The sequence below is a fragment of the Anoplopoma fimbria genome, chromosome 1 (assembly GCF_027596085.1).
Source record: "Anoplopoma fimbria isolate UVic2021 breed Golden Eagle Sablefish chromosome 1, Afim_UVic_2022, whole genome shotgun sequence".
In the NCBI taxonomy this organism is placed as follows: domain Eukaryota; kingdom Metazoa; phylum Chordata; class Actinopteri; order Perciformes; family Anoplopomatidae; genus Anoplopoma; species Anoplopoma fimbria.
In genome coordinates, this window is record NC_072449.1 from 6691174 (window position 1) to 6716590 (window position 25417).

The 25417-nt window shown below is 40.1% G+C and overlaps 2 protein-coding genes across 2 annotated transcripts; one reads left to right on the forward strand and one right to left on the reverse strand.

Moving 5' to 3' along the window:
* Positions 1-559: 559 nt before the first annotated feature.
* LOC129101164 (von Willebrand factor A domain-containing protein 5A-like) lies at positions 560-10889 on the reverse strand. Its single transcript, XM_054610872.1, has 21 exons — positions 10812-10889; positions 9808-9855; positions 9392-9594; positions 9087-9309; positions 8572-8738; positions 8367-8481; positions 7986-8161; positions 7807-7895; positions 7414-7558; positions 6994-7073; positions 6788-6902; positions 6489-6647; positions 6299-6402; positions 5487-5710; positions 5119-5172; positions 4898-4960; positions 2777-2818; positions 2142-2213; positions 1175-1323; positions 843-966; positions 560-724 (listed from the first exon to the last, which is right to left on the reverse strand). Exons 2-21 carry the CDS (start codon positions 9851-9853, stop codon positions 645-647), a joined length of 2430 nt encoding a protein of 809 aa, XP_054466847.1. The 5' UTR covers positions 9854-9855; positions 10812-10889; the 3' UTR covers positions 560-644.
* Positions 10890-15506: 4617 nt separating this feature from the next.
* vwa7 (von Willebrand factor A domain containing 7) lies at positions 15507-25181 on the forward strand. Its single transcript, XM_054598286.1, has 16 exons — positions 15507-15724; positions 15876-16109; positions 17321-17417; positions 18267-18401; positions 18583-18778; positions 18921-19090; positions 20743-20855; positions 20956-21072; positions 21508-21753; positions 22171-22303; positions 22499-22651; positions 22783-22875; positions 23001-23290; positions 23935-24071; positions 24294-24453; positions 24610-25181. The coding sequence occupies exons 1-16, from the start codon at positions 15509-15511 to the stop codon at positions 25174-25176; spliced, it is 3057 nt and encodes a 1018-aa protein (XP_054454261.1). The 5' UTR covers positions 15507-15508; the 3' UTR covers positions 25177-25181.
* Positions 25182-25417: the final 236 nt, after the last annotated feature.

The following is a 25417-nucleotide window of genomic DNA, read 5'->3' on the forward strand; positions in this document are numbered from 1 at the left end:
AATTATCTTTGGCAAATTATTTTTTCCAGCAGGTACTCGGTAACCTAACATTCATGGTTCTTCTCCTGCAACTTGATTGGATGCTCTTGGATTGGTTTAAACAAAATGGATCTGGAGAACTAAGATTTGACTTGCTGGGAGTGAATAGAGTTAACGTTAGAAGATTCAGGAAATACATTTATTGGTGGCACACTTTTTAAAAAACTACTTTTTAATCTTTGGGCAAAGTATCCACCGATTATTCTTTTGTTCCTTTCTCACACAAACACACATTTAAAGTCAAACGCCTGTGTTGGACAGGGGGCGAGATGTCCACTCAAGTGTAAGGTTCATTTTGAGGCAAAAAAAACTCTGCAGTAATTAGGGATTAACCATCCTGAAACATAACAAAAGGTTAGTGAAAAAAGTTCAAGTTTTAATTTGCTATTCAACGTTGTCACACAGTTGTTAATATACAATAAATGGAGTATGTGTGAAGTCTCAAATTAAGCAAATAATGCTTGTTTTTTTTAAGTTTAATTTGCAGTTGATTTAGACACAAATTGACATGAAAGGCATACTTTGATTTGAAGTAAATATTGTAGGATGGAGTAAATCTGCTTCTGTGTACCAATCCTGAAGGAGAAGCCCCTTTAATGAAAACCTCAGAGCCCCAGGACGTTTTTCTGCACGTTGCAACCCAACAGAGCATTTACTGCTTCCACACACTCCGTCACACAGGATGCTGAAAGAAAAACACAAAACAAGTCATCAGCAGACTGAATGTGGGCAAACAGCTGATTTTAACAAGCACACACACTGTAAACAAACAACAGATTAACACTAAATATTAGTTGTTTTACCTTTCTGAGCTCGGAGCCATGACACAGCCTTCATAGCCAGAAGCTCCCACTCTTCCTGAGCGTCCATCTTGAAACCATGAAGCCAGATCAGAGCCAGGATGGTGGCCCACACTTCCTGGTTCACCTAATTCACCAAATCAAAGAATAAAAAATGGAACAGATCCGACAGCGAAAACATAATAAGAAGAGAACAAAGAAGATATTGCACAAAGGAACATGTTAAATCCTAAAAATATAATAACAATAGAAAAGTAAACTTAAATAAGTTAAATTTCTTGTGCAAAATAAGTCGCAATTATTAATTGATGTCATTATATTTGACAATAACCCACCGATGCAGGCTTGGGCTTTTCCACCTCCTCGCTGGTCTTTCCCAGTGCAGCAGCCAGAGCTGGATCCAGCACCCAGCAGCCAGACGCCTTCTGGAGGGAGACCAGCTGCAGCAAAGGGTCTCTGGCTGGCTGTTTGGGCGAGCAGCTTTCTGAGGAGATAAATCACAGTGAGAAGATATTAGTTATTATTGGTGGATTAGCATACTGGTATGTTTTAGGGCAATTGCTGTCATTTTTGCGTATTTGATACTGATGTGTAGTAATGTGGCAGTTAAACAATTTAAGTGATTGCTACACTTAGACATGTGAGTAAGTGTTTTCCATGTTACTTCATATTTTTGAATCATTCTTTTGCTTCTGTTTAATCTGACAATCTTCACCTTTATTGAATAAAGACATTCTAGTTTGTTTTCTTGCATAAAGTAGGTTTATGGTGCTGATCAAATAAAAATAAAAAAGGTTTGGCTGACTAGTACATTTAAAAAGATTAGTCACCATGTTTTTTTTCCTGTTTTTACTTTTGAAAACTATGCTGAGAATAAATAGAGACCCAGATAGGAGCAAAAAAAAAGTCTACAGTGATACAGCAGCTCTGTGAGGCCGTACTTATAGGCACAGCGGAGCTTTAAGCTAAATGCTAACATCAGCATGCAAAAATGCTCACGGTGACAATGTTAATTAACATGCTGATGTTTAGCAAGTCTAATTCATAGCACGTTCACCATCTTAGTGTAGTGCATGCTAAAATTTGCTAAATAGCCTTAAACGCAAAGTACAGCTGAGGCTGATGTCATTAGTTTTGCAGGTATTTGGTCATAAATCAAAGTATTGGAAAAATGTAAAGTTTGATCTGATGAAAGCACTGAATGAAAAAAATCACCAAATGTATTAAAATTCAATCCTGACAGAGACCTGTATGTGTGTACAAAATGTATTGGCATTCCATTCAACAGTTGTTGTTACTTACCATCCAAAGTGCTACATGGAGAATCATCACACTCATCACATTCGACAGTCATGTCTATACGCATGGCCATGTCTTTAACAGAAAAAAGAGACAAGGGCAATAACATTAAATACAAGGAACTTAAATTGGAATACACCAAAATTCTCAATGTATAAACCAGTGCAACAGAAACTCGGGTAGAATACAAAAACAAGTAAAAAGAAGCATAATTTGACTAATTTAGTTTTATATTTTTTAAAACATAATAATCATCACCTAAAACTATTTACAGGGTACTTAAAGAAAACTGAGCCCATAATCACGATGTCTGACAGTGCAGCGCTAGCCACTGTGTGATATCACTTTCTGTTTAAGTGAATACTCATTCCACCAGTCTTTTCACGACATCTATGCCCAGCTAGTGGATGCCCTTTTTATACCACAATATATTTATATATCTATATACATTTATCCATGCTTCTTCATATTAGAGAATGTAAGAGGTTTGCTCTTACAAGCTGTTGAGAAAGCCCACAGCCGTTCTCTCTCTGTGACACAGAACTCCTTCAACCAAAACCTTTATCATAATCCTGAGAGAGACATGTATGTGTGTACAAAATGTCTTGGCATACCATTCAACAGTTGTTGTTACTTACCATCCAAGTTTTCAAATTCAGAATCGAGACTCATGTCCATGACTTTAACAGAAAAAAAGAGACAGAACATCACACAAGGGCAATAACATTAAATACAAGGAACTTAAATTTAAATACATCAGGATTCTCAATGTATAAACCAGTGCAACAGAAACTTGGCAGAATACAAATACAAGTCAAAAGAAACATAATTTGACTTATTTAGTTTTATATTTTTTAAAACATAACAATCATCATCTAAAACTATTTACAGGGTGCTTAAAGAAAACTGAGCCCATAATCACGATGTCTGACAGTGCAGCTTCAGCCACTGTGTGATATCACTTACTGTTTAAGTGAATACTCATTCCACCAGTCTTTTCACGACATCTATGCAGTATTAATTTATATGTACAGTATATATATTTATACACAGTTATGGCTTCATATTAGAGGATGACCTTAGGCCGCTGCCACCCTTAGGTTTGCTCTTACAAGGTGTTGAGAAAGCACACAGCCGTTCTCTCTCTGTGACACAGAACTCCTTCAACCAAAACCTTTATCATTCATTTTTTTATTCTATTGAAAATATCGTTGTTATTACTAATATTATTATATTAGTATTAAAATACACACAAGGGCCACATTGGGCATTTTTGCATTATTATTTATTCCACTCAGCAGTCCAGCACAGAGCTACTCTCCGAAAATTCAAAATACATGGGCAGGAGTTGTCTCCACTGGCTTTGGTCATCACTATGAAGCAATGTGTCTGTTATGTATCCGTAATGTGGGACAATGACGACTCCAGAAAGATCTTAAAACAAGGTAACCAAGAAGGTTCTGCTCTTTGAGGGAGCTCTCTATAAATCTGAACAGCGACGAGGATTCTGCTGAGAGTCCTGGGAAATGATATGTTGCTTATGTCCAGGACTGCCTGAACTCTTACGTACAGTAGTTCATGTTGTTTGCTGCGTGTCTATCCATATACTGTTTTTATAGGAATTCACAGTTGTGTGTTTAAATCACCATTAGCTTGTATACTTGCAGCAGTAGAGCTCGTGGGAATGAAACTGCTTTGGTAACTACAGAAAGCTTTGTGGTTAAAAAGAGAAAGAGAAATAGGTCAGGTCGTTAGCTGAGAATGATCAAAGACAAATGTCAACTGCTAAACCACTTGTTTCTAATATGGAAGTGCCTTAACCTTGCATTATCTCTAAAAGCCAGCAAAAATAATCTGATTGTTTAGAAGTCTATAAGAAATATACTCTACTTCTCACTTGATTCTCAGTAAACATTGAAGACATGAGTTCATGGTCTCAATGTCTTTTTCAATGTTCTTTCATGCTTAGCTAGTCTATAACAATAACTTACACTAATTAAAAATAGAACTTGTAATAATTGTAATGTTTATCGTGTTGAGAAACTCAAAAATATAACATACAAGCCTCCATGCACACCTCACTTGCTGCACTAGGCAATCGCATTTCTTATGTCAATGACACTGGAGCCAAAACAACTCCTACTGTTCATACAGTGATTTACATTAAAGCTGCAAGAAGGCAAGCAGAGAAACTGTGCCACAAAAGTGTGTTTCCTTTGGTTTTTTAACATCCATTTAGTCTATTTAAATAAATACACAATTGTTTGTTGCACTCGAATTTAATATTAGTTCAAAATATATCAAAAGTTATACTTTTTACAGACAAACAGATGTGCACTAAACAAATGCTTTCTCTTATCTCCAAAAACAAATTAAAAATATTTTCTTGATGTTAAAGCAGTACCTCACCATGTTTCTCTACATTATCATTCATGGTCAGCTAGTATCTAGTAAGTAGAGAGTAACTGTAGTTTTTTATTTTTCTTGGAAAGATATGCCTCCATGAAAACAAACGACAGTGAAACCTTCCTAACTTGCTGCACTAGACAATCGCATGTTTCTAATGTCAATGACACTGGAGCCAAAAACAAGTCGTTCTTTACATTCAGTTTATCAAATGAAATCTACAAATAAGCAAGCAGTGGAATACCGCCAGAGAAATGTGTTTTCTCTTGTTTTGTTTCACGTCCATTTAGTTTATTTATAGAAATAGACAGATGTGTATTCCACCCGCAATCAACTTTGAGATTTTTACTTACAATCCATCACTGGAGCATCACAGGACATCAGACCACAGCACAACTCAACAGAGGACATCCGCACTTTGAGATGAAAAAAAAAGTATGAGGTCAAGACATGAGCCATGAGAGTTACTTTGAAAAAATAAAATCAACAAAGCTACTGTTTTTTCACGTCCATTTAGTTTATTTATAGAAAGATGTGTATTCCACCCGCAATCAACTTTGAGATTTTTACTTACTCTTCATCCGTGGAGCACCACAGGACATCGGCCTCATACCCATGGCCATCATCACTTTGAGATGAAAAAAAAGTATGAGGTCAAGACATGAGCCATGAGAGTTACTTTAAAAAAATAAAATCAACAAAGCTACTGGTTTCTGAGCTTATTACGATGACTAACAACAAGCAGTTCAAAATAGTTCCAATTATATCAAAAGTTTAACTTTTTGCATACAAACAATGTGCAAACGCAAATACACACTGTAGCACTAAACAAATGCTTCAAATCTCTCATCACAATGTTTCTCTACATTATCATTCATGTTCAGCTAGTATCTAGTAAGTAGAGAGTAACTGTAGTTTTTTATTTTTCTTGGAAACACTCACTGGGTGTTGGAACATTTCTGCGAACCAGAGGTCCTTGAATCGCTTCACCGTCGCCTTTGTTGACAGCAATGAAGGAAGTGAAGGCACTGCTCACTCCTGATTGGACACTGAGCTCCACCACCTTCTTCTTCTTCACTCCTCCATCTTCCCGTCCATCACGCTCTCTCTCCTCCATCTCCAGGGAGCGAATCAGAGTCCGAGCAGCCAACCTGTGGACTGTTAATCTGCAGAAAGGTAAGAGTTTTACCATATTATAATAACCTTACTAATGTTTTAGGGTTCATGTCATAGCAGCAGTGCAAAGTGCAAATGGGTGTCAATGACTGTGTTAAAACATATTAAATTGTAGAGAAATATCATAAAGCACTGAAACGATATTGTGCTACTGAAGGGATTCAAAGGGTTTCTTTCATCGATGTACACAACGGTTCGTAATTTTTCCATTTGCATGTTGATGTGTGTGTGTTTTAATTTTAATGCAGCATTTTTTATTTCATTTGAATATAATGGAAACCAATTTGATGTAATTTCAGATACATTGCAAAGCATTGCACGCATACCTACAGGTATTGATTTAGGAAGAAAAACAATTCAATGTCTAGTCTTGTGCGACGTATTTTTTAACTACATTATCACATTTAAAGCCATTCTCCACATCGTGTGTGTCAGCCACTGAGTTGACCTTCGATGCCATGTATCCTTGCAATATTGTTTTTTGTCTCATCCCTTGCTACAGTTTTATTTGATCAAATAATTAAATTAAACTCAACATTTGTACGGTCAGGACCCAATGCATAACAGTGCTGTTTTACCCAGTGTCCTCTGCAGGTTTGAGACTGAACTGAAGCTGGTTCTGAGAGGGATGACCTGCCAGACTGTACTTCACCGTCACACAGCCCTGTGATGCTTCTGAACTCTGAGAAAGCATCACAGTGTTGAAAACCATTTGTATCCTCATCATAATAATTAACCTAAGAAAATATGAGATGGTGCTGCTCCTACCTGTCCAGTGAGCTGGGCATAAACCAGTGACCTTTGACCCTGAAAAAGTGCTGTGAGTGGTGGAGAGAGAGCAGTGACAGAAACTCCCTTTGGCAAATCCCACTTGACTGAGATGTCCACCACAGCTGGTTGCAGAGCAAATCGCAGCGACTGCATCACCTGATGAGTAAGAAACAATTTACAAAAAGTTGCAGGAGTACTGAGTTTTTACTAAATGTATTAATTTACAATTTTTATTATGTCATCTGTCCTAATATGCATGTTTTATTAAATTTGATATAAAGGCTGTGGTGTCTTACTTTGGGTTGCATCCTGTCAGTCCCTGTGATGAACTGAGCGTGACCTCCTCCTTCCTTGGCCAACCCGTTGATAAGAGCAGAACTGGCCCCTTCCCCAATTCCAAAAGAGAAACACCTACAAAACCGTAGTTTTGTTTGTAACACACACAAGATTTGAAAATGGGACATATTCTGGGAATTATGTGGGTGTGTTTTTCTGGCTTCACCTGTGGGAACCTGAGTTGTGCTTCACCAGGTGAATAATTTCTTTTGTATTCCCCACCTCTCCGTCGGTAAAGACAAATATCTTGGGAGGAGAGTTTCAACATCACTCTAAGTTACATAACATCACACACAGAAAAAATATGCAACAAGCATTGAGTCATTCATATCTTTCTCTGAGATCTGTGTTGGTTTGCTGTTTGAGTAGTATAGTGCTTTTAATGGTAAATTCTAAAGAACAAGGTGCGCCAAGAAGAACCTGTTCATAGAACAGTAGGAGGTTCTGACTGAATGATGTGATACTATTACCTAGAAGTGATTTTTGGACAACCTGTTTAACAAGTGTGTGTGAGAGTGAGAGAGAGAGAGAGAGAGAGAGAGAGAGAGAGAGAGAGAGAGAGAGAGAGAGTGTGTGTGTGTATTACTTGTCTAGGTTGATTGGGAATGCAGGGCTGGCTGTAAATATGTTTGAGAGGCTCAAGGATCTCAGTTCCTCCCAGATCAGCCTCCATCTTGTCAACTTTCTCCAGCGCCTCTTCCATGGTCTCCTGGCTGTACTCTACACTCTTACTGCAACAGAAACAGAAACTTTATAGTACACAGTTGGTCTAGTACAACCAACATTTTTCAATATACTTGAGCAAGTCTTCACTGTAGAATCGATTAATTTTAAATTGAACATTGACATCAAACATAATAAATGGTTTTGAAGAATCACCCAATCTGTCTGCCGATAGGGCTGACATGAGCTAAAGATGTACAAACAGTGATTTCAAAACACATTTTTGTGGTCTGAGTGACTCAAGGGAGCGACTTACGGGAAGATGTGTTCAAAGTTGGACCCAAAACTGTAGATGTTGAAATAGCAGCCCACTGGTAAGCTCTTCAACAGGAGCAGCAGAGTATCCTTAAGGGAGGAGAGAGAAGATGGTGAAGCCCACTGTGTGAGAGAGACACTATGAATGATTTCATTAAAGAAATAACACAAAATAATTACCCTGGCACTGCCGATGCAAGTCTGATCGCGATCGCTGTTGTTCATAGGTGCATCCATACTGCCAGATCGATCCAATACGAACACAAACTCTCCACATGAGGCGACTGAAGACATCACAGCCTGGGGGAACTCTGGGTACAGGCTCAACATCACTACTGGATCACCCATCAGAGTGCCTGAAACACAGAGAAAATGATCAGAAATGTGTCTTTTTATCATTTATTCCAACATATATAACTCAGCTATATGACAATCTTCACACTTACATGAAACTCATCAGATATGTTTAAAATCAAACTAATTACATTTAACGTATTACATCAATTTGAATGTATTGGCCTTTTGTTTTGCTAAAGTAACACTTCTCTAATGGTGACTCACCAGGCTTTGAAGAGGCCTGTCCTGCCTCCACCACAGCAGTGGGCTGGTGGGCATCTTTGTAGTAAATCAGCAGTTCGACATCTCTGTCAAACTTGTGGCCTGCAGCCAACTTGACCTGCAGTTCACAAAACACACTCAAACATAAATAAATTGTTTTATCTTTTTCTCAGTGATAAGAAACAATCATCATTAGCCTTCTACCCACCGTGGCCTGGGTTTTCTCTGTGTTGAGGTACTGGAGAGGGTCCAGGGGACAGTTGGACTCTACTTTAGAGACGGGACGAGGAGAGGACACTCGGGCGGAGAAGGACAGACTGTAGGGCACCAGAGAGGCTGGAACAGAGGTCACCTGAACGTTGACACCTTCACTACCTGTAAACAAGATCAGATGGGTTAATCTTTGGTCCGGCAGAAGATATGGATGAACAGAGAGAAGATCTAAATTATTCAATCAATTAGTTTTGGTTATAAAACTCTGCAGGGCATTTGTAGGTGTTTGTGTGAAAAAAATCAAAATCAATAATGATTTCGGCCTCAGAATCCCATTTTTTTTTTGGTGTCTACCTTACAGCACTATTTTTGTCCAGTTTGAGTTGTGAGATTATGTGTTCTGCCAGTGTATTATACGTTGGCTTTCAATCAATTTTTTATGGACAGGTGTGGTGTGCACTAAGGTGAAGCTTAATTGCTCCTGATGAAGGTGTTGGCTGGTTCTCCTACCCCGAGGTTGGTAGCGAGGGTTGAGCACAGCAGGCAGACAAAACCTCAGCCCTTCATCAGCCTGCACAGCCAGCTCAGTGACGTACTCCAGCCTGATGGAGGCGCTCTCTCCTGGAGGCAGACTGCCCACACTCAGAGAGAAGATATCTGGACTCTGCTCACTCTCCTCCAACAGGAAGGCCTGCTGACCGGAGCTCAAAGCATCGTCATACTCCTCACGAGCCTGAAATACAGATGACACATGTGAGCAACATTCTCTGTGTTTTAAAGCTCCTTTGTGAGTAAGTCTTCACTGTCCAGCTCACCTCCTGTTTCTCCTTCACCTCAGCTACAATCTGTGTCTGTCCAATCTTAGCACTGAAATGACAGACAGCAGCATCTCCAGGCAGAGGGAAGACAAAAACAGCCTCTAGTGGTTTGTCCTCCTTGTTCTCATAGTTCAGAGTGGAGACCACTGTAGCCACATGGTCCCTCACCTCCAGCTCCACTTCTACGCTCTTCAGAGGAACTGACCCAGAAACAGAAGGAAACACATTGAACACAACATTTTTTCCTACATTGTTAAGGTTTATTCTTTACTGAATTGTTGCATTTTAGACTTATTAGAGGTGTACTTTTCAACCAAGATGTTAAACGTGCCTCTGTCTAATAGCGTGTAAAGCAGAATAAATTGGACCTATGCATATATAAATGCTTTGTTTGTTTTCTAACAACTCTGTACCTGGTTCCTTCTGGGAGGTTATTAGACCACAGCAGTTCTCCATCATACCTGTACAACAAACAAAAAAAAAAGGACATTTGAAGACTCCCTGCTGCACTGATGGATCATATATTTATTTTTTTTACATGAATACCACCAAAAACATATGGTTATTAACATGCTATGACCACAACACTGGACGTGAGGGAAACCAACATTTATTTTTTATTAATTTACTACACAAATCACCAACGTTAAACTAAATTGTTAAATGTTTTTAAAATTATAATAATAAATGCACTCTCCAGTTTAACATCTCATCTCTCCAGCAATCATCTATTCTATCAATCAATCAGTACACTGATTGCTTTATTCCTGTTGATTGATTAAAAAATCCATAAAATGGAATTTTCCTGCCGGACTTCTCTGTTCCGCCCTTCCTGGTTCAGTCTCTGTTTTCATTTTTTTCAGCTAATGATAAAGTTTATTATGAAAATGTTTATAGCCTATTTGTTTTTATTTAGACCTTCACAGCTGCTTAATGGATACTTATGAGACTAAAAATAGAAATGTAATATATCTCACTATGATAGGAGACTAATATAATAATAATAATAATAATAATAATAATAATAATAATAATAATAATAATAATAATAATAATAATACATGTATTCTACTAATGCTCTACTAATTATCCAAATATTTGGCCTATTTGTTGTTGTTTTTATCCGGACAGCTGTTTGCTTAATTATTACGGATGAAAAAATAGAAGATATCTCACCATGACGTTACATTTACGGATTACAGTGACATCTGATGTTTATTTAAGGTAACTTCTTATTTGTCTCTTTTGTTATAGTGTCACGATATTCCATTAAAGTCCCTATAGAAACCCAAACATAATCTAACATCCACAGTATCCAGCATTAATGCCGATTGCGCAGTGTTGTAGGCCTTCTTAGTATAGATACGCAGACGATTTAAAATAATAAATAATAAACACACAGCAGAATAATTCCTACCTGTGAGGACGGATGTCTCCGGGACAGTCTTACTGAAGCTTCCTCTTGGAAAGATGAGGAGACAACTTGCAGAATCGCAAAGCAGAAGGATGTAAACTGAGAGAAGCGAAAGTGAAAGTCACTCCTATCGGGTACAGTGGATACCCAATAAGGGAGTACCGGGTGGGTGGAGCTTAAATATGCAACATTAAGTTCCAAAAGCTTTATTCTAGGAAAATAAACTAATGTCTGACTGCTGCTTTTATTCCAAAAAGTATTTTGAAGTGCTGTGAGTCTTAACAATTGTATTTGGTGACAAGTTGCAGAGGCTGAAATCATGGAACAAAAAGTCCTACTTCACCAAAATGAAGCAGACTGAACAAAGTTTCCATTCATAACGTGTCTTTATACAGCCCACACAAAAATGCAGTTTAGTGATTGCTGCCTGCAGTTCCAGATGTGGGACTTGATTGTCATTGTTTTTTAAGTCACAATAAGGTCCAGTCTCAAAATCTAAAGTTTGAGTTTTGAGTCCTCCACAAGTCATAATGCATTCTTCACTAAATGTTATACCGCGAGTAATAATAATCTTTATTTACAAAAAATCTTTTTTTAAATGTATTTTTATTTTTTAAAGCAAGTGCAACTGAACTTAATTGGAGTAGACAAATGTTGTGCTGACATTGCACTTTCATAGCATACAGCACTATCAACTAGAACAACAAAAAGATTAATTTTGTGTTTCGGTCATGTCATATTTCATGTTGTCACATGTTTAAAGATTAATTAAAAGAAAAGCAAGGGATAGGTTCTTGAGTCATTGTGTGTGTGTGTGAGAAAGGGGGAGAACCATAATCGTTGCATACACATAAATGCATAAAGGCCCCATGATGCATTACATTTGAAAAAACAAACTGGCCAAAAGTCTGTCATTTGTGCACGATTTAGCCGCAGTATGATGACACCACGGCTGAAAACCCGCTTCACCGGAGACCACAAACAAAATTATATTTGGCATCATTGTTTTTCCAACTGGCGCTCTGTAACGTAACATTCGTGGTTGGATTGGTTAAACTGGATCTGGGGAACTAAGTTTCAACTTGTTTGGAGTTGACTTTCGTTGATTCAGGAAATGTATTGATTGAAAAAACAGCCTCCAGTGGTTTGTCCTCCTTGTTCTCATAGTTCAGAGTGGAGATCACTGTAGTCACATGGTCCCTCACCTCCAGCTCCACTTCTACACTCTTCAGAGGAACTGACCCAGAAACAGAAGGAAACACAATCAACGTATTCACACACACCACAATCCTCCTTGCAAATTATTTATACATTGTTGATGTTTTAAAAAAGCTCTGTACCTGGTTCCTTATTGGCATTGAGCAGACCACAGCAGTACCTGGTTCCTTATTGGCATTGAGCAGACCACAGCAGTTCACCATGATGCCTGTTCAACAGGTTACACAGTCAAGGAAGCGATAGCTGTTAAAATAAAAAAGGTAAAGGAAATTAAACTCTGTTATGCTAACATGACACTGCAAGGCAAACATTGTAGGCTACATGTTGTGACACCGTGCTTTTTTTTTTTTTTCTCTAAATCTAATTAGCTACATGCAAGTACAATATGATTATTCAAATGGAAGCCTTTAAGTGAGCAATCATCTGCAAAAGTCAGGTCAAGCCAGCCAGCCCTTTAAATGTAATGCTGTCATAGCCCAAAAAGAAAGAACCTTCATTATCAGTCGGCTAGGGGACAGATTTCTGGTCTAGTAACAAGGCATAGGCTTTTGTAGACAACAAGGTTAATGTGGTGAAACTATAAGTCATGAGGATCTATAGTGATAAAATAGTGATGTTATACTTCATTTTCTGCCTATAGATTTAAACTAGTGTATAACTAACTGTTGAATTTAAGAAGCTGTGCACTGTCCCTAATAAACTAATTAAAATAATAATAATAATACTGTCTGCAGCATAACCAGGTTTTAGGAAGTATCAACACTAAAACAAACTGGGTTACCTCATAGCAGGTGAACAGGAAACATTCACTAACCTCACCTGCAGCTGGCTTCCAGTATGATTGAAGTCAAAAAGGTGACAGACTTTTTGTGGTTTGCAAAGGTTTTGCAACAAAACATACCACATGCACAACATTTTGTGCATCAAAACTTTCTCCTTGTCTTTTAGTTTCTCATTTATTACTTTACTAAAACAGGATTAAATGGTAAAAAAAAATGTTTTAAGGTAGTTGAGAAACACACCAGAGCTAAACTCCTGACAGAACAGAGACCAAAAACAGAAAAACACCCCAATCATTCACCTCTCCAACTTTTACAACATTCAATCCAAGAAACTGAAGTTCAACACTGCTCCAAGCGTTGGCTAGCAACTGATGGCCTTCTTTGCATTGTCATTAGAAATGTGGGGAACTAGGGAGACTGGAAGGGGTTGTGGTGTTTGCAGTTGTAAAAAACTGTTTTTGGGGTTTTCTGAGGAAAAGAGAAAGTGATGGATGTAGGGAAGGGGGGGTTGGGGAAAGCGTAAGTAGAACACCCTGGCCAGTAATGTATGCGGCCCTATTGTGGTGAATCAATGCACCGTGCTATAATGGGGGGCAAAGGAGGGGTACAAGTCTGTAGAGGAGCTATGACGACATGTCTTCTTCCTCATGGCGTGTCCCCCCAAACGCTAGGAAACACACCCGAGCACACTCAGCTTCAACCAGTCTCTTCAGTCTCTTATCCAAGTTTTAATTCCAGGCTGGTCATAGACAAGAGCCCAAGGACAGACAAATGTGAAGACTCAATAATTTTTGCTGCACAGACAGGATTGCACTACTGACTGCGGTGAGACTCTACGTTGTCATATGAGCGTATGTGTGTGGTGTTCCTCTGTACGTACAGGACTGTCTCTGCTAAATGCTGTGGTGTCTGAACACAACCTAGAAAAAGGAAGTCTACCATGATGAACTGAGGTGAGAATATCTGCTTTTTGTTTCATGTAGAAATATACAGCTTTGAGCAAAAGTTTGCAGTTGCCTGGTAATAAGCAAACCATAATTTCAAAAATGAACTAAAGAGCATGAGATCATTTTGTACTTCAGTCTTAGTGATTAAAAATGTATCCTAAATTCCTATATGACATTTTTGCACCGTGGTGACGGAGGAAGTTGTGCAAGATAATATGCTGTCTTAGTTTGTTGATGGGCAAACTCAGTAAAAGATGACGAGTTATGTGCAAACATGTTCAAATATTTGTTTTATTAATGATCAATATGCGTGTGTCAGATAAGGCAATACTCCTGTTGAATGAGTGAAAGGAGAAGTCTTTTTCGTCAATTAATTTCAACTGCTTTGCTGAATGCAGGTTGGCAGAGTAGAGGGAGCAGTTGTTTATAGGCCTCATGCTTTGTTTTGGTCGCAGCCTTGTGAAAGCACAGACTATGAGAACAAAACCAGAGTATTGTATCTGAATAAAGATGACAAAGAACAATAGTGGCCTCTGCACAGACAAAGCTGAGAAAAATGTGGGGAGGTTCTTTTTCTGGTGGAGGGGGGGTTAAGGAGTGGGTGATGACATGAGAGGACACAACGGTGACTGGTCGAAAATGATACAACTGAACAATAGGGGTCAGGTCATTTCATATCCATCCTTTTAGCGAGCGGGAGGTGCTTTTCCACATCTCCTTAAATAACTAATTTGGTAATGATTGTTCAGTTCAGCTAAATGTCTTAATGTTTGAGTTACAATGTTTTCAACATGCCTTTCTGACAGGCAACAATTACTGCTTTAAAAAAATGAAATATGAAGCATTCCCTAAAAGCCTAAAAGGTGAAATAAGATTAATTAAAGCTTCCCCTGTCAATATATGAACGATGGATCATGTGACTATGTGTAATGTGACAGGTGGTGCTTGTAATGATGAACCCATAGAAGAAAACCTCCTAACCCTGCGGTTCCCTTCAGCTCTACAGAGCATATCAGCAAATCTTTGGGGTTTAGCCTTCAACAATTTTATTTCTTCTGTTCACTTTTACCGCTAAGCAGCAGCTGATGGTGGTTTTCAGCAAAAAACACGAGGATAATCTGACTTTGTTGACAGGCAAAGATAGCAACTAGCTGGTGAAGATAAAGGAATATTTAGAAGCTAATGAGCTAGTCGGTGGAGACTGAAATAGAGCTAAAATGAGACTTAATGTTGGACTTTGTCAACTCCAAATGAATGCTAATGTTGTTCCACGTCTGCTCTGCTGTATGTTTAAATGGCAGTTGTTTGTGGCCATAAACGATTTATTTTGTCATGTTTTAGAATATTTGCAATGTAAATTATTGGTTAATTCTAAGCTATGCATTGCATTCCAATTTAAAAATATTTCATGTTATTGCATATTTTATGTCTGGAGAAATAGGGCTAAAAGGAGACTTAACTTTGTCACTCCATTGAATGCTAATGTTGTTCTGTGTCTGCCCTGCTGTAAGGGTAAATGGCAGTTCTTTGTCGCCATATCAAAACAATTTGCTTTGTCATGGTTTGAATGATATCAATTATTGGTTCATTCTCAGCTATGCATTGCATTATAATTTAAAAGCTGGCCTTTGCCTTCTTCCATCACTGTTTAGTGACATCAAATTGGACATAGTGTATTTTGTAATGAAGCTGATGGCAAAAACCTCTTTATTTCATGCAGGTAGATGTGACCTGCTCACCCCATCTGCAGGACATGATGTCACAGGAGAGAGGAAGAAAGCCGGTGTTTATTCTGGCTTATCTGCTCCTCATGGCTTTACCGTGCATGAGCTTCCTCCCCAACTTTTGGTCTCGAGTTTTAACGCTGTCTTGGAACTCACGCACACACCAGCAGATCACAGAGCAGGCCATTCTCAACGTCACCATGGAGACTCTGAGGGGCATCAAAAAACACCATGCAGAGGAAGAAGTGAGATGATATTTACTTCACATGAAGAGACTCGCTTTTTACTATAACATGAGAGCTTCATTGTATTAACTTAACAATTTTGATGAGGTTTTTCGAGCACATCTAATTCAAATTATGATAATAAAAAAAAATCTGCCTGTATCCTTCCCAGACCAGACTGGGCCGTGGCTTCTGTAGAGCTGTTGGAGAGGTGGTGCAGTCCAATGCGGCCATGGACTTCTTGAGCTCCACCAGGTCCGACCCGGTGTACCACTTTGATTCAGAGCGTGTGGACAGCGCCATGGGGATGTTGCGGCAGTTCTGGGCTCAGACTCTGCTCTCAGTACGGGCCAAAGAGTACCAAACTGCTCGTCACAGCCTGGGCCAGCTGTTTCACTCCCTGCAGGTACACAGAACTGTAAAGGAGGGTATGGTGATGTATGGATGAGGAGAGCAGGGGAAGTTAAAACCATGTTTCCAATTGTTGGCCTATTGTGGGAGCGTAAAGGCTTATAATTGAGGAATTAGGAAGCACAGGAACCCATAAAACAGTGCAACATATCAGTAAATTACGGGCAATGGTAATAAAAGCTTCATTACTTCTTAACCATATCATTTTACAATTTGAGAACAATCTTCCTGGGGCACTCATAATTACAAAACAGTTTGTAAATGCAGAAGGGAAACTGTTTTTAACACACAGTTTATGATATAGAAACATAACTTTTACTATATCATAAGCACATGTAATCCATTTTTTGTTTGCCAAATAAATACAGTTAATTTGTCCATACACACTGTGGTAACTGTGCCATGTGTAGTGGGGAAAGAAAGGGCTTAGTTGAAAATTAAAGCCGAGTGTTGTCTGTGTGCAGATGTAAGGCTTAAAATGAACAACTAATTAAAGACATGTTTCACAATAAAGAATGAATGAATCAATAAGCAGGCTCAATCAAGCTACATCCCACTTGGAAATGTTGACGGCTTCTTATAAATCTAGCAGAATGTGTTAACAAGATATAAACTGTGTACTTTGGACTCCGCTACTTTCCTCTAGTGAACGGAAATATTAAAAATATATTTTACTCCAGCAATAAAATGTAAATGTCTTTTGAGAGCATGTGGTCTTTCGGCTGAGACAGAGCAGTAATGTGGGCAGGAGTGTGGGCTGCACATGTGATGGGAGAATGCACTATGCATGCAGAGAGTTGTAATTTTACTGAATCCCTAATTGAAATGCAGACAAATGATCTGAACAAGTGATGGAGGAGTGTGCTACTGAATGCAATGAAGGTTTCAATTAAATCAAATGGCCATACATATAACCAAACATGACATAAGACCTATTGCATTTGGTACTTTCCCCTATTTTAAAATACATTCACAGCAGTGGTGTCAGTTCCGATGTTTGCCATCTTATAAGCAGATCTTTAACAATTTTATAATGAAATGGTTCTGGATTAAGTCAGGTTGCGGTTTTCCAGCCTTTTAAAAAGGTCGTCCTCTATGTGCAGTTTAGTTTCTTAATTTAAAACCTGCCCCACGGCTTGAATGGATACTAACTTACCATGAAAATGAAATCAATATGTGCTGACAAAAACATTTCTGTTATGCAAGGACTTCTACAGCCACAGTAACTGGGTTGAGATGGGCCATCGCTTCATTTACCTCCACCTGCTGCAGCCAGAGGAGCCTGCCATCCCTGTGGCTACAGGTAACTCTTCACATCTGTGATCACACTAGCACATACCTGATCCTGTATTGTGAAAATTCAATCAACCATCGCCCAGCCCTAACCTGCAGACACAGGGGCTCTTACAAATAGGTTCCAAATAGGTGAGACAGTTATTGTTCTCCATATCAAACAGCACCACATTTGGAGACATATGCTCCAATACTGTATTTTTTTTATTGTCAACTACTGGACATGTACTTTTTACTGGAGTGAAATTCATGAACTTTTATCTCTTGGAGAATATTGTGATATCAAAATCAACCCAGATGATTTTATTTTTCTTGTGGATGCTTATTAGAGTAATGCATTTCTCACTATTCCTTTTCCGGCAGAAAAGGAATAGTGACAACAAACCTAGAAAACATAGACATTCTGGCCACTAAACATCAGAAACTCTGACAATGGTATACTGTATTTTTACTGTGTATGTTGATGGTGAAAAACAGGTGTCTAGGCAGGTGGATGATCAGATGATGGGCAAAGGCTGGAAAACACTTAAACAACTAGTGGATAAAGTGAGGCATGACAGAGTCTGAAATGTTCAACACTTGTAGCCTTAACTGCAAAGTACCAATATTTTCTTGTTTAGATTAGCTATACAGCATGTTCTTAAATAAATCAAGATACCAACACTTCACATAGTGAACTTTATACGGAATATACAGCCTTCAATCCCAAAACCCAACCCATACACCCAATGCCCAAACAAAGATAATAGCATAAGTATTTGTGTTTAAAAAAAAAATGGTTTACTACTGCAGTAATGATTTGGAGCTTTAACAAGCCACATTAACAATACACTAACCCTCTCATCATGTCTGTCCACAGACGACACTCCTACCTGCATGGAGTGCTTCAGTGTCACCTGTCGAGACAACCTCATGTCAAGAATGACAAACGCAAAGCAAGAAACCCAGCTTCTCACCACGGGCTACTTCAGCACTTTCCCTCCAAAACCTCACGGTATGTCAGTGAATCTTCAGCCACCAATAGCTGCAGTCCTGCCAAAAACAAAAACAAAGGGATACGTACACAGAGGAGCTTTTTCCATGTACTATGTTTTGTTTTGTGAATGTTGTTACTTTTTGAATACACTCTATAAAGCTTTAAAATATATAGATTATATTAGATATTTATGTTTCAGGCAAATGTAGTCATGGAGGTATTCTGGACCGTAGCCGCTTCATAGGGGCCAAAGGGGGCATCAACAAGGACAGCACTTCACCACTCTTCTCCCCTCACCATTACCTCCACATGGAAGCTGCCAATTTAGCTATGGAGGCCACGCTGAGTGTACTGAGAGACCTCAGAGACACTGTGGGCCAGAACACCTTCCTCAGGTAGGTTCTAACAACTGATTCATAGGTAGTTCTTGGCTCACCTTAATTGGTTAATATTTGACATCTCATGAGTTATTGGATTTAACAACATAATATATTATTTCAGCTGTTATTTTATTTGCTTCTAAACATACTTTGACAGGCTCTTCAGCGTGAAGCAGGTCTCTGCATTGGTGTTTGTCATGGACACCACTGGCAGCATGTTTGAGGAGATCACTGCCGCTCGCTACCGGGCCCACTCCATCATCGAGGGCCGAGCCAGCAGCCCAGGACAGCCTGGCACCTTTATACTTGTGCCCTTTCATGACCCAAGTGAGAGTATAACAAATCAGCTTACAATTTAAAGACTGGTACCTTTTTACATTACATTATTACATTACAGTCATTTAGCAGACGCTTTTATCCAAAGCGACTTACAATCAGTAGTATATTACATATCATTCACCCATTCACACACTGATGACAGGCTACCATGCAAGGTGCCACCATCAGACTCTAACTAACATTCATGTAACATCCAGTCCACACCGATGGCAAGCCTTCGGGAGCAACTTGGGGTTAAGTGTCTTGCCCAAGGACACATCGACTGCCGAAGCCGGGTATCGAACCACCGACCCTCTGATTGGAGAACTACCTTGCTCTCCACTATGCCACAGCCGCCCCCATCTTTAAAGCCCCCCTGACAAAAAGAAAGGAAGGCAGGGAACTTAATGCTTCAACCCAATTTATTAAGAAAACAAACCTTGCCACAAATGAGTTCAAAAGAAAATAACTGTAATGTCCTTTTGAATGTCCACAAGATTTGTCCAGCTCAAAAATACCTCCTCAATGAGCCGTATAATCCAACTCAAATGTTCAAAAAAACTAAAATGTAATACATGTACATATACATCAGGAAAAGAAATGCATTGCAAAAAAATAAATCAACCAAAAGAATAAAACTAACCAGACATAATGTTGGGAAATTGGGCCTTAATTTCACTTCCAGTCCTCTGATCAATAGTTATGGTCCTCACATCTTACTGAGAGCCTCATTCACTCCAGATGGAGGTTCAACTATGAAAAGTAGCTAAATGCTTCCTCCCTCTCAACTAAAGGCTGCATGGCTCCAACATTACCCTCCATGTATCTCCACAAACATGTGCTTTCTCGCCACCCCAAACAATTCTGTTCACTTTGACCCCCCAGGCCACGCCCCCTTACACCTGTGATCCCTGAGGAAACAGATCACCTGACCTGTGTTAGCTATGTGAGAGTATACATGGTAGAGAAGTTAAAGCATGGGTCATATGGATTTAGTTTAACAAAGGTTTAACCTTGCAACTGCTTTTAGTACTATCGAATTTGTATATACATATATCCTTCCAATAATATTTGTGGCAGTTACGCAAGGGTAAAAATATTTGTCACAGATTAGAATAAAACAGTACTGCATGAGCTGGAAAGACAGTTGTGTGGAGAGTAAAGGCAACAGGTTTAGACAGAGACGGAACATCTGTGGGATAAAAAAAAGTAATGTCTCTGGTTCTGCTGCATTGATTTAGCAAACAAATGTATGCAGTACTCATTTTAGGGGAATCTTAATGATATAGGTATAAGCTTGAGACAATAGTGTTCCCCTACTGCTTAAACATTACAGTGCACAAATCCAGGTTGATAAAGATGTGTGTTTGACACTGTGTTCAGTCTTTGTGTTAAGCTAACCGGCTACTGGCTATAGCTATATATTTACTGTAAAAACACGACAGTGGTGTCAATCCTCTCATCTAACGTTCTGCATTAAATTAGAAAAAAAGTGTATTTCCCGAAATGTTGAAATATTCCTTTAAGATGGGTGTAAGCTCTCTGAATTTTGTTTAGCAATTACAATTGTGTTGTGGTTAATATCGTCAAAGATCTGCTGGGGTTTTTTTTCGAGCACATCTGGCTTGCCATCTAACATTTCTATCTCCTGTACTCTACAGAGTTCGGACCGGTCTATGAGACCGATGACCCAAATCAGTTTATGCAGCAGATGGAGAACCTGATGGCACTGGGAGGAGGAGACGAACCAGAGATGTGTCTCTCTGCCATTCAGGTACATTTATATGCTGTGTCTTTTGTGATAAGGCAGGTGCATGAGTGTGTGAACACATGTAAAGTAGCTAATCTCCCCCATCCTGCTGTGGGTTTTTCAGCTGGCACTCACTCACAGTCCACCGCTGTCAGAGATCTTTGTATTCACCGATGCTTCCCCTAAAGACGCCCACCTGATTGATGTGGTAAAGGCCCTCGCACTTGAGAAACAGAGCAAGGTAGGTTTTCATTTGAAAGAGGATTCCTCGCTTATAAAAGTTACATTATCATCAGTTTTGCACACATGCAGTTGTAATTTCTGGGGACATTGTCTGATTCCCAGCTGTAAATCAAATAAACATTTGAATGCAAAATCTCAGATTAAAAATAAAAAAGTTTTGCCTGATTACAATTCAAACAAATTCATGAAAGAAAAACGGATTTGTTATCTACGTTTGCAGTTACTGATAACACTAGCACTAGCACTACATGTATTGCATGTGAGGATGGATGTTTTTCTGTGATCAACATAATGAGTACACCCCTCTTGTGTCTTATAATGTTCATTTATTGTGGACATAAACTCCAACAGCAAGGGGACTGCAATCAAGTAGGTCCGAGCATGTTTTATTATGTTAATCCATCGGTCACGTTATGGACTGATTTTCCCACAGGTGACGTTTCTCCTAACTGAAGACCCAAACTACACCTCGGAGAGCAGAGGGAGGACGAGGAGCAGGAGCAGCAGGAGCAGGAGCAGGAGGAGGAGAAGGAGGAGGAGAAGGGAGGTCTTGTCCCCTGATCGTTTCTCTCTCTACTCTTCCCTGTCGTCCCTGTCAGGAGGACTGACGATATTTACAACCAACTCTGACATCCGCAGTGTCTCTGCCATAGTGGAGGATAACACCGCCGCCGACAAGGTACGGCAGCAAGATGCTTTGCTGAACCAAATCAAATTTATTCCTAAGACAAAGAAGGAGTGATTCCCGTTTTTGACCACTTGCAAGTAGACATTGCTTGCACCTTCTTGTCAATGCAATTTTTACAGTGAGGTTTTATCTTTAGTGGATGAGTGTAAAGAGGGAGAGAAGCAAAACATAAAAGTTGTGGGCTGTAAAACCAAAACAATGAGCTGAAAAACACTTAAAGAGAGCTGCAAAGTTTGGGAATGATTATTTTGCAGTAAGAAATAATGTTCAGGGCTGTCAAAGAAAATGTTGTTTAAGTGGGAACGTGCATGTTTGTTTTTCTGTTTGTTAATTGGGACCCCCTAGTAGTTGTTTCCTTCCTCCTACTGTTCAGATTACAAGGACATTTTTTTCTCCTCCCTTTTCCAGGTGACTCTCCTCCATGTTGAAAGTGACGAAGAGCTGATGTCCTCCCATTCCTTCAGAGTCGACAGCTCAGTTAAAAACGTCACACTACACGTCACTGGCATCCTGACCGAGTGTGTCCTCACCAGCCCATCAGGTAACTGCAGGGCAAAGTTGTAAGAATGAGCTGCAGGCTACATGGGGGCAGCTTTATTCGTATTTCTTTTTGTTCTAGGAAAAAACGTTTGTGAACTGAACTTTGCATTGCTCATAAAGTCCTACAATACCCCCACTCTTCTTTGCATTTGATAATGAAAATAATACCACTCGTTCATTCTCCTTTTCTTGTTAGACCAAAGCCAGTCTCTGTTGAGCCAGACAGGCCCTCTGGCAGAGTTGGAGCGCTTCGAGGGTCTGTACCGCATCAGCCTGCTGTATCCTGTACAGCCGGGCAAGTGGAAACTCCAAGCCAAGAGTGACGGACACCTCACCTTCAATGTGATAGGTAAAAGAAAAAAACAAACATTTGAAGTTGAGAAAATCCTAACATCCTAACAGTTAATTACCGGTTCATTCGTTCTTATCTTACTGTCCTTGCACTGAGAAAAGTATTTGTATTTTGATCTGCACCCCCAGGTGACAGCAATGTAGATTTCCTGTATTACTTTGCCACGGTAACCAACGAGACACACCCAGGTCTGGCCAAAGTGGAGGGCAGTCCAGTAGCAGGTAAGAGATATTTTTGTTCTAATATAATTAGCGATGTATCACTAACAGCCTACAGGAAGTCTAACAAACCAGGAATGTGTCGGCCATTTAGCAAAACTGCCTTGTGCCCTAATGTGATTTCTTAGGTGTTCCAGCTTTTCTGGTGCTGGCTGTGACGGGCCTGGCTCCAGATGAGGAGGCGTCTTTCAGTCACGTGACGCTGCTGGGAGCTGACGGGGAAAGCCTCCTAGAGGTGAAGCTGAACTCCTCCTCCTCCTCCTCATCTTCATCCTACTCGGTGGAGGAGCTGGTGGGATGGGTGGACTCGGTTCCCGTAGACCCATTCTGTGTTCGGCTGACAGGCCGAGACGGCAGAGGAAACAAGCTGGAGAGGGTTTCCACAGAGATGGTTCAGCCCACTCACGTTCAGATACAGGTGACGATAAACAAGACATGGGCTGAGTCTTTTAGATAATTGTTTCTGGTTTTATGGCCTGCAACTTGTTTTGGGTCAGCAACAGGCTTTTTACAGAAATGTTAAAGACTAACAGGCTGACGTGATAATCCAGAAGAGTACCAGGAGCAGGGAGGGAGGAGCCAACGCCGTGGGTTAAGATGTGTGGAATTAATCACTTTATAGAGTTACTTGGTTCATGCCCCTGTCCAGCAGAGTACCAGGAGAAGGGAGGGGGTTAGTGGGGCAAAATAAATCTTGGATCAAGGGCTGACTTTCATTAGCAGCTAAAGAGCCAGATACTTCCATCAGGAGGTAGTAGAGAACTTTTGCTACCATAATACTGATGGCAGTGTTGTGTTTAAAGCTGGTTCTGCTGCCTCCAAGTGGTTAAAACTCAATCATTGCTGCTTCTTAGAAATGGAAAACAATGAAGCACTAAAACTGCCAGTTGTTCTCCATTTTGAAATATCTCACCATATTTCAAACTATGACTTTCCCTTTAGCAACTTTTCCTTTGTGTGGGTGGATTTTCTGGTTCATGCAGTTTCACATTGACGTACCTCAAATCCACTGAACCCTTGTTGTGATGATGCTTCACAGTTTATGTGTCTCTGTCTCTTCAGGTGCTGTCTGTCCCCCGCCTGGTGCCTGGTCACAGCACAATGGTGGACTTTGACATTCTGAACCACGGCCCGGCCCGACTCTTCAGTCTCGCTGCTGATGACGACCATGGATACCTTCAGAAGAGAGGACCTCACAGGTAGAGGAAAAAATAAAGACATTTGCTTAGCCACTGAGGGAACAGCAGGTCTCTTGCCATTTAACTTCTTGTACGTCCCTCCCTTTGCAATCATGTAGGATCATAAGAATGTGATATTAGAAAACCACATTTCATTCCCTTTGAGGACTCTTGTCTCTAAATGTAGAAGAACTAAAACATTTCTTTTTTTCATTTCTTTAAGTTCGACTTTCTGTCCCTCAGGTTCCATGTTGCAGAACAAGGGCCTTTCCGCGGTCAGGTGGACCTCCTCACTCCTTCCACAGCTCAGGCAGGAGCGACTGTCACCCTAACATTCACTGTGCGCGCTCTTGACTCTCTGGACTCAAACTACGCAGTGGCCTACTTGACTGTTATCCCTCCGGTGAGCATTAACTGAAAACTTAGTATATATACTCCCTTTGGGGACAACTTTTATTGTTTCACACAGAAGTTTACTGCGTTATTTTTGTCCGTATAGATCATTAATTCATCTTAAACTCTGGTCATTGTATTTCATCACCTACTCGTTCTCTTGCAGGATCCTGACACGTCCCCACCGTCCTGCTCTGCTGCCCGAGTACAGTCCACGTGTCCTTCCATTTGCAACGAGTCCAACTGGAGCGTATCTCTGGTCGTGTCGGACAGGGGGCGCTCCGGCCTCGCTGCCCTCCAGCTCCAGAGTGGTGAGGGTAATCTGACTTTATTCCACAACCCCCCACCCACAGAGGACAACCTGGGAGAGGATCAGCCCGGCCAGGACCGGCAGCAGGCACACAGGGACAAGACAACCAGTGGAGGCCACCACCACCAACACCACCACCATCAACACCCCAAGGCCAGACTAGAGAAAGGAGACCCACCTTTGAATGTTTCCGAATGGGCACCTGGCTCATCTCAGCCGCTGTGGGTGAAGTACGAGTCCAGCTGCTGCTCTGCTCAGGCCGAGCTGCTGGTGTGGGACACAGCTGGAAACATGAAGCGCTGCCATCTAACGTCAGGCCAACAGAGGCAGCTAAAAGACAGGAGCACAGAAACCAGTGGAGCTGGACAGATTACACTCACAGCAGCGTTGTTCTTGGGTCTGCTGTGGCCTTTTCTGCTTTAGCGTCGATGTGATTACAAATGTTTTGCAGGTCAATTATATGTGTTGATCACTGGATACCAGCAGCCCACACAAAGAGATACACAAAAGACAGATACAACTGAAAAAAACTAATGTAGTCTGATATGGAAAGAAACATATCTTTCTTAATGACTAATTGTGCTTGCTACTGTAATTTGTAAAGAAGGTGCACTGAATAAAGAGTCTTTTTATTTTTTCTGTCTTTAACTTGAATTATTTGCTG

Coding starts and splice junctions, on each gene's coding strand:
- LOC129101164 (XM_054610872.1), bottom strand. CDS start 9,853: ATGATGGAGAACTGCTGTGGTCTAATAACCTCCCAGAAGGAACCAG. Junction 4,961..5,118: donor TGGTGCTCCACGGATGAAGA/GTAAGTAAAAAT, acceptor TTCATCTCAAAG/TGCGGATGTCCTCTGTTGAG. Junction 2,819..4,897: donor TGATGCTCCAGTGATGGATT/GTAAGTAAAAAT, acceptor TTTCTGTTAAAG/TCATGGACATGAGTCTCGAT.
- vwa7 (XM_054598286.1), top strand. CDS start 15,509: ATGATGTCACAGGAGAGAGGAAGAAAGCCGGTGTTTATTCTGGCTTAT. Junction 21,754..22,170: donor ATAACACCGCCGCCGACAAG/GTACGGCAGCAA, acceptor TCCCTTTTCCAG/GTGACTCTCCTCCATGTTGA. Junction 22,652..22,782: donor CCTCACCTTCAATGTGATAG/GTAAAAGAAAAA, acceptor CTGCACCCCCAG/GTGACAGCAATGTAGATTTC.